This window comes from Simochromis diagramma, unplaced genomic scaffold (genome assembly GCF_900408965.1).
Source record: "Simochromis diagramma unplaced genomic scaffold, fSimDia1.1 OVJJ01000685.1, whole genome shotgun sequence".
Lineage (NCBI taxonomy): Eukaryota > Metazoa > Chordata > Actinopteri > Cichliformes > Cichlidae > Simochromis > Simochromis diagramma.
Genome location: NW_024387477.1, coordinates 2,650,268 through 2,664,287, shown reverse-complemented (window position 1 = coordinate 2,664,287; position 14,020 = coordinate 2,650,268). Strand labels below are relative to the sequence as shown.

Here is a 14,020-nt window from a genome sequence, read left to right as displayed (position 1 = left end):
GAAGAGACTTTTTTCTTATTAGTCTTGAGCCAATGACATTGACACTGGCTGCTATTTCTACTCATTTCCAGTCCAGTCCTTGCAGCTGACTATTGTCAGATGACAGTTTTTGTTTGTTAAGCCACTTCACATTGACCTATCAGTCACTCATTCATAAAAACCTAAGCGATGAACCTGTGTTGTGTCTGCACATAACAGAAAACTTAGCAAAGAACCAATTTCCCTAAAAATGAGTGCTGTTAGCGTTAATCTCGTTAAAATGACGTTAACACCATAACCGAATTGACGCGTCAAATCTCTGTTAGTGAGTTCCCGCAGATTGCCCCGTCTGAGGGGCTGCACGGTGTCAACGCGTCAGCGCGGTTAGCTTGTTAACGCGTTAGCGCCATGCAGCCCTCGCACGGGGCGATCTGCGTTAACTTACTAATGGAGATTTGCCGCGTTGGTGTAGTTATGGTGTTAACGTCATTTTAACGAGGTTAACACTGACAGCACTACTAAAAATACAATTTATTTTATGTCTTTAGGCACTACCAACCTGTCACTAACACATTTGTTCCCATTTTTTGGCTGAATCTATGTAAAATGCCAAAGAAAACACAGACTGACAATACAATATTTTTTTGTTCCACCAAGGTGATTCCAAACGAGCTGTTAGCTGAAAACGTGGCATGTCCTGGTATGGGGTGCACTGTGTTTATCAAACAATTTGAGGAAACTGGACAAAAGAAGAAGTGGCAGATCTAAAACCCTTTCCAGAATCAGAATCAGAATCAGAATCAGAAAGGGTTTTATTGCCAAATGTTGAGCGGGTTTACAACATTAGGAAATTGCTGCGGTGCTTCAGTGCAAACATACTGTTATAAATACTGTTATAAATTAAGCTTAAATAGACATGAAAATAAAATGAGAATAAGAAGAAAAGTGCTAAGTAGATAGATAGATATATACATGATATATACATGAGTGCAGGTGGTGATCAGTGCCAAACATGGAATGATGCAGTGAACACAGCGTAGGGTCATGTGTTAGTGGTGGGAACAGTCATACGGTTATTGTTCATGTGTTCAACAGCAGAGGGGAAGAAACTGTTCTTATGGCGAGAGGTTCTGGTGCGAATGGACCGGAGCCTCCTGCCTGAGGGGAGCAGGTCAAAGGTGTGTCCAGGGTGAGAAGGGTCAGCTGAGATCCGAGCTGCACGCCCCAGTGTCCTGGAGGTGTACAGGTCCTGCAGAGATGGGAGTCTGCAGCCAATCACCTTCTCAGCAGAGCGCACAACACGCTGCAGTCTCTGTTTGTCCCTGATAGTGGCTCCAGCGTACCACACGGTGATGGAGGAGGTGAGGATGGACTCGATGATTGCGGTGTAGAATTGCATCATCGTCCGTGTTGGCAGGTTGAATTTCTTCAGCTGCCTCAGGAAGTACATCCTCTGCTGGGCTTTCTTGATGACGGAGGTGATGGTGGGCTCCCACTTCAGGTCCTGGGTGATGGTGGTACCCAGGAAGCGGAATGAGTCCACAGAGGTGATGGGGGTGTCAGTCAGGATGATGGGGGGGAGTGGGGCTGTGTGCTTCCTGAAGTCCACAATAATCTCCACTGTCTTCTGGGCATTCAGCACCAGGTTGTTGTGGCTGCACCAGGACACCAGACGTTCAACCTCCCTCCTGTAGGCAGACTCATCCCCGTCCGAGATGAGTTCAATAACGGTGGTGTCATCTGCAAACTTGATTAGCTTGACAGACTGGTGGGTGGAGGTGCAGCAGTTGGTGTACAGGGAGAAGAGCAGAGGAGAAAGAACACAGCCCTGAGGGGAGCCGGTGCTGATGGTCCGGGAGTCCGAGACATTCTTTCCCAGCCTCACATGCTGCTTCCTGTCCGTCAGGAAGTCAGTGATCCACCGGCAGATGGGATCAGGCACATTCATCTGGGAAAGCTTGCCTCGGAGATGGTCTGGAAGGATGGTATTGAAGGCAGACTGATGAACAGTTTCTGAAAGTCATGTCATTAAGAAATCAGGGGAAAAACCCCAGCAAAGACCAGACACAGGACCTGAGAGATGGATCTGTCCCTTCAGCTGATCCATCTGCTGTTTACTGAAGCGGCACTGGAAATCTAATCTTAGAAATGAAAGGTGGCTGTAAAGAAGCCATTCATTCTTAAGAAAAGAAAACAGCAAGAAGAGGCTGGGGTATGTCAAATTACACAAGAAATGAACTGAAAATCAAGCCTGGAGAATTATTCTTGTTGCAAGTCAGCACTGTATTTATAACAGTTATAAAGCCCATACATGTTCTGTGTGGTGCAAAGGATCAAAGACATTTAAAAAGATACCAGAGGACTCAAAAGAGATAACTTTACAACAGCAAACATTGTGGTGCAAGAACTTTGCTGTAGTTTACTGTAATTCCAAGTGACCACTAAAATGAAAGATCATGTATATCGGACTTCAAAATAACTGAACAAATAAGGGGCGGAGTTTCAAGATGACTGCTGAGAAGCAAGACTTCTAGATGGACTTTGATGGAGCTTACAACAGAAAGGAGACAGCCTTTGTTCTCTTTTCAGGATTTCGGGAGGCTACAGCTTTAACATTAATGATCAGGATTTGTTTTTTGAGGGTTTTATTATTATTCATTGTAATTGTGTTTTTGTATTGAGCGTACTTTGCAGAGGGTGCTTGAAAATGAGAAAAAACACCCTCTTGTCTTGTTGGTTTCATGGAGCTGGCTCTTCATTTTAAGCACATTTTATATGCAAATGCAGGCCCAATGTCATTTATCATGTCTGATTCAGAAAACTATTTAATCAAGTAAAGTAAAGGATTTTTGCTATACGACTACACACACTCATTCTCACATACACACAAAAAGAAATCACAAACCAGTATCAAAAGCCCCTCAAGAATAAACAAACACAGGTCTGTAAAAACCAAATCCATCACCAAATGGTAGCTGCACTCCATTTGCATTGTACCAGTGGGACAAATTCAAAAGCAAAACTAGCTTTTTTATTTATTCATTTTAGTAGCAAACCTAGAAAAGCACTGCCTTCAGGGGAAATACGTGCTTACTATTTAAAAATATCAAGAGTGCATTTAATGCCCGAGGACATTAGAATATTTTATTTAAGGGAGCAAGGACAATACCTAAAGTTCATTTATTCAGCAGCAGTCACAAACACGTGCTTTTCATATAATCTGAATCATTTGGTACAGATGGGCCTGCTGAACCATGTTTAATCAGTAAGACACAACCTGCCTGTGTTAGAGACTCTGTGCATTCCACTGTGCAACCATCCAAATGTCAACTTAACTCTTGCCAGTTTCAATGGAGATGAAGAGAAGCAGCAAAATGACAGACTGTTAGAGGGAACAGATTTGATTTGAATGAACAAAGCACTACATTTTTTAGGAGCAGCTCATAAATTAGCATTGTGTAAAAATTCATCCAGATTACTCCGTCACACAGGTGAGGAAGGAAGGTCAGTTAACCCTCTTCACACGTTGACGCCTGTTGCAGCTGCAGTGAATAATACTGGTGAACTATTTGGTCTGTGCAGTTATAAAAATTTTTTTGACATTTTAGCACAAAGCAGTAGAAACCTTGGCATTGGCATCATTTAAAAATGAGAGTCCAATTAGAAGACGCAAGACGTGATTGTATTAATTTTTATAGCTTGATATTTTTTATTTAATTCAGATTGAATCAGTTTCAGTTTGTTTCCAGAAGGGGTTTACTTGTCTTTGTTGTTTGGAAATGTTTGGTTTCAGTTTAGTTTTTATTAGTTTTAGTCTTTCTTTACTGTGTAGCAGTATTCTTCAGAATAGGTATGACAAACTCAAAACATCTCAGGTCATAACGTCAAATTTTAAAGAAGGAATAAAACCTAGAACATTTCCTGTATATTAATTTCATTTTAGTAAGTTTGTGAATACACAATATCCAATTTCCAATTCAAGTTGACGCGATGCCACTGGTATGAATGAACTTGTTAAACTTGTTACAGTCCAATAACTCCAGCTACTTATCTTATTCGTTTTTAATCTTTATTTCTCTTCCATCAGTTGCATTTGTGTCAACAGCTTTCTTTATCCATCACCATATCATAACAGCACAACAGTCACAAACTGAACAACAACACACCTGCCGATAATTACGTGTGTCTACCTTAAATACATTCACACAAACACACCTTACCGAAAAACACAAAAGTTGACCCCTAGCGGCATGCATAAGATAACAACTAAAACTTGGCTCCTGCACCTATACCTCACCCTTATCCAAAAATATTTTACATTACCAGACAAATCCCAGGTACTTGCATCTTTTGCAAATACAGGGAGTGCAGAATTATTAGGCAAATGAGTATTTTGTCCACATCATCCTCTTCATGCATGTTGGCTTACTCCAAGCTGTATAGGCTCGAAAGCCTACTACCAATTAAGCATATTAGGTGATGTGCATCTCTGTAATGAGAAGGGGTGTGGTCTAATGACATCAACACCCTATATCAGGTGTGCATAATTATTAGGCAACGTCCTTTCCTTTGGCAAAATGGGTCAAAAGAAGGACTTGACAGGCTCAGAAAAGTCAAAAATAGTGAGATATCTTGCAGAGGGATGCAGCAGTCTCAAAATTGCAAAGCTTCTGAAGCGTGATCATCGAACAATCAAGCGTTTCATTCAAAATAGTCAACAGGGTCGCAAGAAGCGTGTGGAAAAACCAAGGTGCAAAATAACTGCCCATGAACTGAGAAAAGTCAAGCGTGCAGCTGCCAAGATGCCACTTGCCACCAGTTTGGCCATATTTCAGAGCTGCAACATCACTGGAGTGCCCAAAAGCACAAGGTGTGCAATACTCAGAGACATGGCCAAGGTAAGAAAGGCTGAAAGACGACCACCACTGAACAAGACACACAAGCTGAAACGTCAAGACTGGGCCAAGAAATATCTCAAGACTGATTTTTCTAAGGTTTTATGGACTGATGAAATGAGAGTGAGTCTTGATGGCCAGATGGATGGCCCGTGGCTGGATTGGTAAAGGGCAGAGAGCTCCAGTCCGACTCAGACACCAGCAAGGTGGAGGTGGAGTACCAGTTTGGGCTGGTATCACCAAAGATGAGCTTGTGGGGCCTTTTCGGGTTGAGGATGGAGTCAAGCTCAACTCCCAGTCCTACTGCCAGTTTCTGGAAGACACCTTCTTCAAGCAGTGGTACAGGAAGAAGTCTGCATCCTTCAAGAAAAAACATGATTTTCATGCAGGACAATGCTCCATCACACGCGTCCAAGTACTCCACAGCGTGGCTGGCAAGAAAGGGTATAAAAGAAGGAAAAATAATGACATGGCCACCTTGTTCACCTGATCTGAACCCCATTGAGAACCTGTGGTCCATCATCAAATGTGAGATTTACAAGGAGGGAAAACAGTACACCTCTCTGAACAGTGTCTGGGAGGCTGTGGTTGCTGCTGCACGCAATGTTGATGGTGAACAGATCAAAACACTGACAGAATCCATGGATGGCAGGCTTTTGAGTGTCCTTGCAAAGAAAGGTGGCTATATTGGTCGCTGATTTGTTTTTGTTTTGTTTTTGAATGTCAGAAATGTATATTTGTGAATGTGGAGATGTTATATTGGTTTCACTGGTAAAAATAAATAATTGAAATGGGTATATATTTGTTTTTTGTTAAGTTGCCTAATAATTATGCACAGTAATAGTCACCTGCACACACAGATATCCCCCTAAAATAGCTAAAACTAAAAACAAACTAAAAACTACTTCCAAAAACATTCAGCTTTGATATTAATGAGTTTTTTGGGTTCATTGAGAACATGGTTGTTGTTCAATAATAAAATTATTCCTCAAAAATACAACTTGCCTAATAATTCTGCACTCCCTGTAAGGATAAGAGGATAACACCTGATAACAGGGCATTAACTTTTTTTGCCCTTTTAGCTGCTTTGATTGCTCATACCAAGGCCGCTCGCCTGTGGATGGCTCTGAGCTCTGGATACCTTTAGCTTTAGCTACTTTTAGCTTGTTTAAAGTTTCCATGATTAGGTTTATCGTTGCAAACATTTTCTTGATGATCCTTTGAGATTTAATAGTGAAAGAGCTTCCAACTTACAACATGTTAATGTTACACACACATGAAATGGACTGGTTTATAATCAAACGTGTGTGGGGCTAAGCGGTTAATCACCAGTCAGGACTGAGAGCGCTGGAATTCTGGTCATCTCCAGTAAAAAACACTGTTCCCAAACATCAAAAGGACTTTTTGTTGTTGCCTATGGTTACTTCCCAGTAAATGAGAAATGTTCGATTTTAGACAATAAAACCTTTTGACATGTAACTGTCTCTGATAGGTATAGCGCTGAGCATGAAGTCATGGATAGGTGACAAATTTCTGGAGGGTGTGAAAAGCAAATTAGTGGCAGAAGTGTGAATACGAACAGAAGTGAGCTTCCTCACAGTCACACTAATGATGATGAGGAGCAACTGTGTGTTCTCTGTTCACTTTCTGCAGCCTGGCTCAACTTCAGTGAAAGTGTCTGGAAAAAAATGCTGCATTTTCAAAAGAGCACTTGAAACAGATGACAAGTATGAAAAATAAATGTCAGATTAAAACAATTTAGTCCACAGTCTAGTTACATTATCTATATCATAGAAAATACACAGTTATGCACGTGAAAGCCTGCTTTAAGTAAATTTGCTCTAAGTAAATTCTGGAGACATTCGCAGCCTAAACCCACACAGCTATTCACTCATGGTTAAAGAAATTGTAGCTGCTTTTTTCTTCTCCCCTGAAACCCCACAAAGGGAAACGTGGGTTCATCTTCCCAATCTTTATCATATAATCATTGCTACAAACTGTAAAATACCATACCTATACCTCCCTGGTTTATCAGGCTTTAGTTATAGTTGATTTGCATTGTGTCCGTGTTATGTCCACAGTTGTAACTATTCTAAACATCTTTAATGATGGAGGATAGTGAAACATTTAAACTGCTACAGGGAGAAAATAGATTTTATACTATACTCTGCATGTGTAATTAGCCTCTACATAAATGACCGAATGTTTGATGACATTGAATCCTCTAGCATTCAAGCTGCTTTTCCCTTTTTCTCTCTTTCTTTGTGAATGCTTATGCTTAGACCCTGAGTTTACTGTCATGTGAGCATGCTCGTGCAGCTGTGAGGAGGCTCTTTTTCAGTTGTTATAAATATGTCATAAGCCAAAGTCCAGTGAAGCGTTAACATGACGTGTTTCCCCCAACGCACACACACAGATGAGACATACAGATCTAATGTTTCTGCCGTGTGGAAAACATCTGATGTCGTTTCTGTAGCTGTTTGTTTCCTCCGTACATTAATGGGTACAGTGTGCTACTACACTGTGAGCGTTACGAGGCTGTGCTCCTGTAGAGGAACACACTTCAAAAGTTTCTGATTTATGCTCTAATGTTTTATTTAAGTGTTTTACGTCAGATCGCTGAGTCTGTGTGTTACACAGACACTTATTCGCTGCTAGCTGTTGGTCCAAAAGCATCAGGTTTTTACTGGCGTGATCCTATCAGTCTGTTTTGGTGTATCAAGCGTTTGTGAAATATCAAAAACACAAAGATACATTCTATATTTCTGCATTTTCTAGATACCTGAGCTTTCTTCATACATTGGGGCTTTTTCTGCCCAGTAAATAAGCTGGCAGGACTGTTACTGTAGGGCCATTTGAATAGGCTGAGTGCTGCCAAGCTAAAGGAGGTCTGTTCCACATATGGTGGCTCCTGGGCTGGGCTGATGGCCCCAGGAATTTGAATTTCAAATGGCACCAAATCCTGAGGGAGGAGCTCAGCTTTGGGCTGAGGGGCCAGCTGGAAATGCCCAAACATGAAGGATAACGGGAGATGCGAGAATGACGAGTGGAGCGCTGCTGCGTGCGTGAGGCGATGTGGTTCTTCAAACAACAAAATCCAAACGCTGCCTTCTGCAGAAAGTGTGAAGCAAAAAATACCAAAAGCCTGTTATGCTTTTAAAAATTTAAATTTATCAAACATTTAAGGGAGCTCTCAGGAAGCTCTTTTTAATGGCCCCAGCATCAGAGCATACACCAAAAGTGTTTATATTCTGATCTAAATATTTTATTTTTAACACTTTTTAATTTACTCATCTGAGGACATCAGCCGTTTATACATGTAACCATACCATGTAATTCCGAGCCACCTTCCTACTGTGCAGTGCAGCTACAAAACACTAAGACAGCACAAACCAGCTACACAGTGTCATTATCCACACATACAGTGTCTTTCCTTATGTTTTACACAAATATTCTCACTTTGGTTTTTCCCTAAAAAGTCAAGCAAGAGTAAAACTCTCTGCAGGGTTAAATGTGGCCACTTTGGCTGCTGTTACTTTCCAGGAAGTGGAGGGAAGTATTATATAATCTAAATGTTTTGTGCACAGAGTGTGTTTGTCAGTTTATTCTCGAGGGGATTGCTGCCAAAGGTTATCAGTACTAGAAAAGCTGATGTTAAATGAAGTGTTCTCACTTCAAATGAGCCGTCAGCCGTTAACAAAAAAGACACACGTGCTGTTTCGTAACAGCGTTTGTTCATTTAGATTCTATAAACTGTATGTCTGCACTTCTTCTGCTTACCCCCAAGACCAGGCCGTAGACGGTTGTCATACCCATCCAGCAGGCTGTCCAGGATGCGTGTGAACAGAGTGATGTTGTTTTTAAAGGAATCAGATGTGGCATCTGCATTCACCGATCTAGTAAGCAGAGACATGAAAACAACAAGGGGACACTTCAGCAGTACTCTGATTACATTTTAGATTCAGTTCTTCTCAGCAGCTTGATTTATGAAAAGTACAGGAGTGCTTATTGTAGCTGGCAGAGACTGCATACCAACACAGATATACACGTAACCATGTGTCTCATGCACATGGATGACCCAGTTCCAGCCATCTGATCTGGGAGTCAAAACACAACTGACTATGCAAATCACAGCAGAGATTCATGGTAAATAAATTCAGTTAATGTCCCACATTAAAGCTCTACTTAATCACCACTGTCAACAGCTCTGGTATAACAGCCTCAGGTTATGGGCATATTTTACTTTAAGCAGTCGCTGGGAAAGTATAAACAATATTAATCATTTTTTCCCCATCTTTAGCTCTTTTTCCTGTTTGAACCACAATCCTTTAATTAGCTTCACTGAAAGCATTAGATTAATGTAGCCTTCATATTTATGTTACAGGCCAAAATAGCATATAAATATTTGATTTGTTATTTTCAAGTATGTTCTAGGTTGTGTATTAAAGCCATAAGAAACACAATCATATAAGTATACCAAAAGACTGATTTTCTTTTTTGCTTTGTTGGGCGGAGAGTCATAAAAATTATAAAAAAAATCTAAATTAGCCTGTGGAGGAAGCCTACACCAACTAACTGACCCATTAGTTTAAAAAAATTATTAAAGCGAGCAATAAACATAGATGATTGTACAAGTGCTAACATTATCTTGCTAGCAGTCTGATTAGCTTGCTAGTTTAGCTTAACTAAGTAAAAGTATCAAATTTAGCCATAAACACAGATGATTGTAGACGTGCTAACATTATCCTGCTAGTAGTTTGATTAGCTAGCTATTTTAGCTTAAACAAAGTATCAAATTTAGCCATAAACACAGATGATTGTAGATGTTGTGCTAACAACATCCTGCTAGCGTACCTCACTAGATACACAATCACTACTGGGCCTTACAGTGCAGTGTTTGATATTTGATACATGTTTATATTGATGTATATCGATATATATTTGATATGTAACCTGAGGACAATGGCTAACGGTACATTTCTACAATGCAGCAGCATCTCCCACTTAATGAAATGAGGTAGATAATAAAACAGCAGCAAAATGGCTGCCATTACTGGTAGCTATAGTTACACTGAGAAAAATAAATAAAAAACAAACAAACAAACAGCCGACTCAGCTAATTCAAGAACAGCAGTTTAGTATGTTTACATTTTCTTTGCTGGTGACAGCAGACATGCTTAGCATTGAATATAGTGGGAGATGTTTGTCTTTAAGGCTTTCATCAACATAAACCTGTTTTAAGAGAGATGATATACAAGGCTGCCAAGTCTGCGTGCAAAAAAAGCAGTTCAATGGCAAATCAGAACAATCCTAATAAATTTTGCTAAATAATACCACAAATGCAGGTAGATTAATTTGCTGCAAGAGTCCAGTTAAATGCAATGAATGCAACAAAGCTCTACTTATATATGTTTATGGATTATTGTGTATGGCTTTATTTGTTGCTCTCTTTCTAGAAACCAATATATTCTAAATCTGAATACTGAAAAGCACATTTAATGTCATTAGTATTGTACACTATGTGGGCTTAGTTATAACACCATGTTACAGTTAAGCCTGCTGTGTGCAGTTTTTCTCTATAGTAATGCTATCATTACTAAAGCAATGCCATCCTTATACTCTCCCTAGAGTGCAAAACAACGAGACAAGCAGGGGCATGTCTGAGAGGAAGAGCAAAGTGTCAGCCTCACATGAATGAAGATGAATTTATCACATAAAAAGATCTTCTTCAACAAGCTTCAACAAACATGTTTCACCACTTGAGGCAAAAACACACCAATAAGTAGAAGCAGGCTAGGAAGGAGGGGATTCGAGCAGCTGGCGATGTGCAAAAGTAAAAAAATTGACTCCATCGAGCTTCACTGGAGCGCGCACCTGTTGCACTCCAGACGACAGAAGTTTTTCGGTTTTATTATAAGACAACATTGTGCAGCTCCTGACAACTTCCAAGGTTACATTTCTTTAGTTATTCTTAAACTAAAATGTCATGTTATGCTGTTGTTTTATGCTAGTTTTCTCCTTATATTTGACCTGAGATTACAGCCAGTGATGTAATGCTGTATCACTACTATAGCACTATAATGCTGCAGCTGTTGCTAGCGACACCTGGTTTTGATAGATTTCTGACAGATCTAAAACATTTAAAAGTTTAATATATATGCTTGCTTATGTCATTTTTTGCAGATTAGGTCTACACAACTTTAGCACATTTTTTCCTTTGTCAGCACATCAAACTGACAATGACAGTGCTGAAAATAAACATCAACAACAGCCTCAGATTAATGTGCTCCGCAGATTTTTTTTCTTGTAGTAAGAAAAGTCCAGATGTTACTAATAATATTAAAAATGAGTCAGTTTTAATCTTTCCAATGAGCAACCATGGTGTGACAATCAAATCACAGCACATAAATAAAATCAGGACCTTGCAACTAGAAATGAAAGTAAAATGACACAGATTAAATCGCTCAAACATCCATATTGACCTCACTGAGTGCTAAAGATGTTTACATTTACTTGTGTCACATTGGTTTTGGCTGGTTAAAATCCAAATTTTAAAAAAGAGATGAAAGGATTTTAAAGAGTGTTTCACAATGAGAGATTTCCAAGTTCTCTTGGCACAAAACAACACAATAACAATAATTAGCTAAAATGTAACAACTGATGTATCCAAACAATTTGTTGTTCACCCTGTTAGTCCTACTATCTGCAGTCTGGACGTGGAAAAATGTCTTGAAAACATAAAGGCGCTGATGAGATAGATGACGAAGTCCAGTTTCCAGTATCAGTGTATCAGTGGCATCCTGAAGCCTGGAGGGGAAATCCGTGGCCTTATTTGAATCGCCCCTCCTGCTCCTGACGCTGGCTGCCTCTTTGTAAGCGCCTGACTGACCTGATCTGTCACTCGGGCCAATATCATAAACACACCTTCACACCTGAGCGCCTAATGTGAGGCGTCCTCACACAGCAGCAGGGCGCAGAGCATACAGGAGAGATTTAAAGCCATCTATTTATTTATGCATTTCAAAACATTGATGTCTATGGGAATTTGTAAATGGAAATTAATAACCACACAAACTGTGCATTGTTTAGCCCAGTCATAAGAAATAACAGAGGATTACTCAAATACAATCGAAATCATGAGCCTTTTACTTATACCCCACCCCCCACCACCACCACCACCAAAAAACAAACAAAAACCCATAAGATAAGCAGAGCTGGCCCCCTGAGACAAAGTGTGTGATTCTTGGCAAGTCTTCACTTCAAGGGGTCTCTCATTCAAAACACTCACCTGGTTTTCCAGAGGGCTGTGAGAGCCAGCAGGCAGACGAGGAGTAAAGGAGCGCTCTCTCTGCTCCACATGGCTGCTTCCACACCTACACACAGGACAGCCGCTGCAATGAATGGAGCCTCGCATTAACAGGCTTGACATGCCAGTGGATTTACAGCCTGTATGTGTTCCATACAGTCAGATTTTATGACACTGATTTCCGGGGATTCCCTTCAGAGCGCCGTAAATCAATTAAAAATAAATAAATAATAAACACAGGGAGGGTGGATGGGCAACTGACAGTAATTAGTATTCACTGACGCGTCTCACTCCTTCACTCACTGAACATTACTGTTACCAAAAATATGAAGCACCGATTTGAGCCATTTTGATAATACAATCGATTTAAAAAATGCGGAAATAATCATTAAAATGTGATTAGATGAAACGTGGAAGAGGGTTAGAGGGATGCATCTTCTCTCCCACGCGTACTGAATGACAGTATGAAAATAAGCGTTTGTTTTGTGCGTGAGGGCGAATGCAAGGGAACTCACCTCAAGTGCAAAAAGTACCCGCTGCAGCTGAATTCGTCGAAGATGCTCAAGAAAGTTAAAGACAATTCACCGCTCTCTTCCGTCTGAACGAGACCCAGTGAGAGCGAGTCTGTCATGAGAGCCAAGCTGCAAGCGCCGATAAATCATAGTCCCAGCCAGCAGCAGGAATGCGCCCGAAATACTTTCAGTGTCCCAGGATTTAATACCAAAAAATAAAATGGCTAAATAGAAAATAATGTCAGTGAGAGGAAAGGTCTCTAATAAATAAATAAATAAAAAATTAATGAAATGAAGTGAAATGTAAACCAGCAGCAGTCAGAGCTGATCTGGGCTTCAAATCGCCTTGTTCAGCATCCTCCTCAGCTGTTAGAGCCTCGATGTGAATCGTGATAAGCAAGAAGCACATCTCAGTCTCCCTCATCTTTACAGAAAACTACAAAGGCTGCGAAGGAGACACGCTGGGTCCTAAAGGCGGTTTTGTATGCACTGAGCCTCCTTCCTGCAGCCTAGACCTTGGCATGTGAGGATGTTGTTTCCACTCACAGTCAAATACACGGCGGTGATTATGAGTGCAGCTTCGTGGAATTCTTGTTATTGAAAATGCATTTTTTTCTTTTAAAAAATCTTTATCTAGTTGATCATTTTATTTGAGGTACATATTTTTGGTGAACGTGTTATAGTGTGTGTGTGTGTGTGTGTGTGTGTGTGTGTGTGTGTGTGTGTGTGTGTGTGTGTGTGTGTGTGTGTGTGTGTGTGCTCCTGGAACCAATCTGGACTTTCCACATGTGCTCCAGTTGTTCTTTCAGCCCCTGGTACTCTGGTACTTCTCTGTTTTATCATGCTCCGTCTTCCTGACGTTACCATCCACAGGCAATGTCGAATCTAGCACAATTGCTCCTTTTCAGCTACCACTATGTCTGGTTGGATGGCCAGCAGCTGCTTGTCTGTCTGGAACTTGAAGTCCCACGGGACCTTTGCACTGTTGTTCTCAGCCACCTCTGATGGTGTCTCCCATCGGGACTTGAGGACTTCTAGTCCACATATGGCACAGATGTATCTGTGTACTGTCTCAGTCACTTGGTTGTAGGGATGGGTACCGGTATCCGGTGCCATGATGGCACCGGTTCTGACATAAACGGTAGTAACCAGACCGAAAAGCAGTGCACATTCCGGTGCTTTATTTCGGTGCTTTATTTTCCTGAGCTGTGATACACTTTAGATTCTAGCCAATCATTTTACGTTTCTGAGGATAGTAGGCGGGTCCAGGTACGTACGTTCTTTTAGAGCAGAGCTACAGATTAAAAATGCCCAAGGCGAAGCGGTCA

The 14,020-nt window shown here is 40.8% G+C and overlaps 1 protein-coding gene across 2 annotated transcripts in view; it reads right to left on the bottom strand.

Annotated features, from left to right (window-relative positions):
* The window catches only part of LOC120724023 (gamma-aminobutyric acid receptor subunit alpha-2), a 42,368-nt gene extending 29,028 nt beyond the window's left edge, over positions 1 to 13,340 (bottom strand). The window contains exons 1-3 of one of the 2 annotated variants that reach the window (XM_040015931.1): positions 12,696 to 13,340; positions 12,163 to 12,247; positions 8,655 to 8,770 (exon numbers count right to left, since the gene is read on the bottom strand). In XM_040015931.1, the coding sequence (XP_039871865.1) occupies positions 8,655 to 8,770; positions 12,163 to 12,233 (187 nt within the window). In that variant the 5' untranslated portion in view covers positions 12,234 to 12,247; positions 12,696 to 13,340. Of the gene's footprint in view, positions 1 to 8,654; positions 8,771 to 12,162; positions 12,266 to 12,695 lie in introns of both variants that reach the window. The other variant, XM_040015930.1, reaches the window with a different exon arrangement.
* Positions 13,341 to 14,020: the final 680 nt, after the last annotated feature.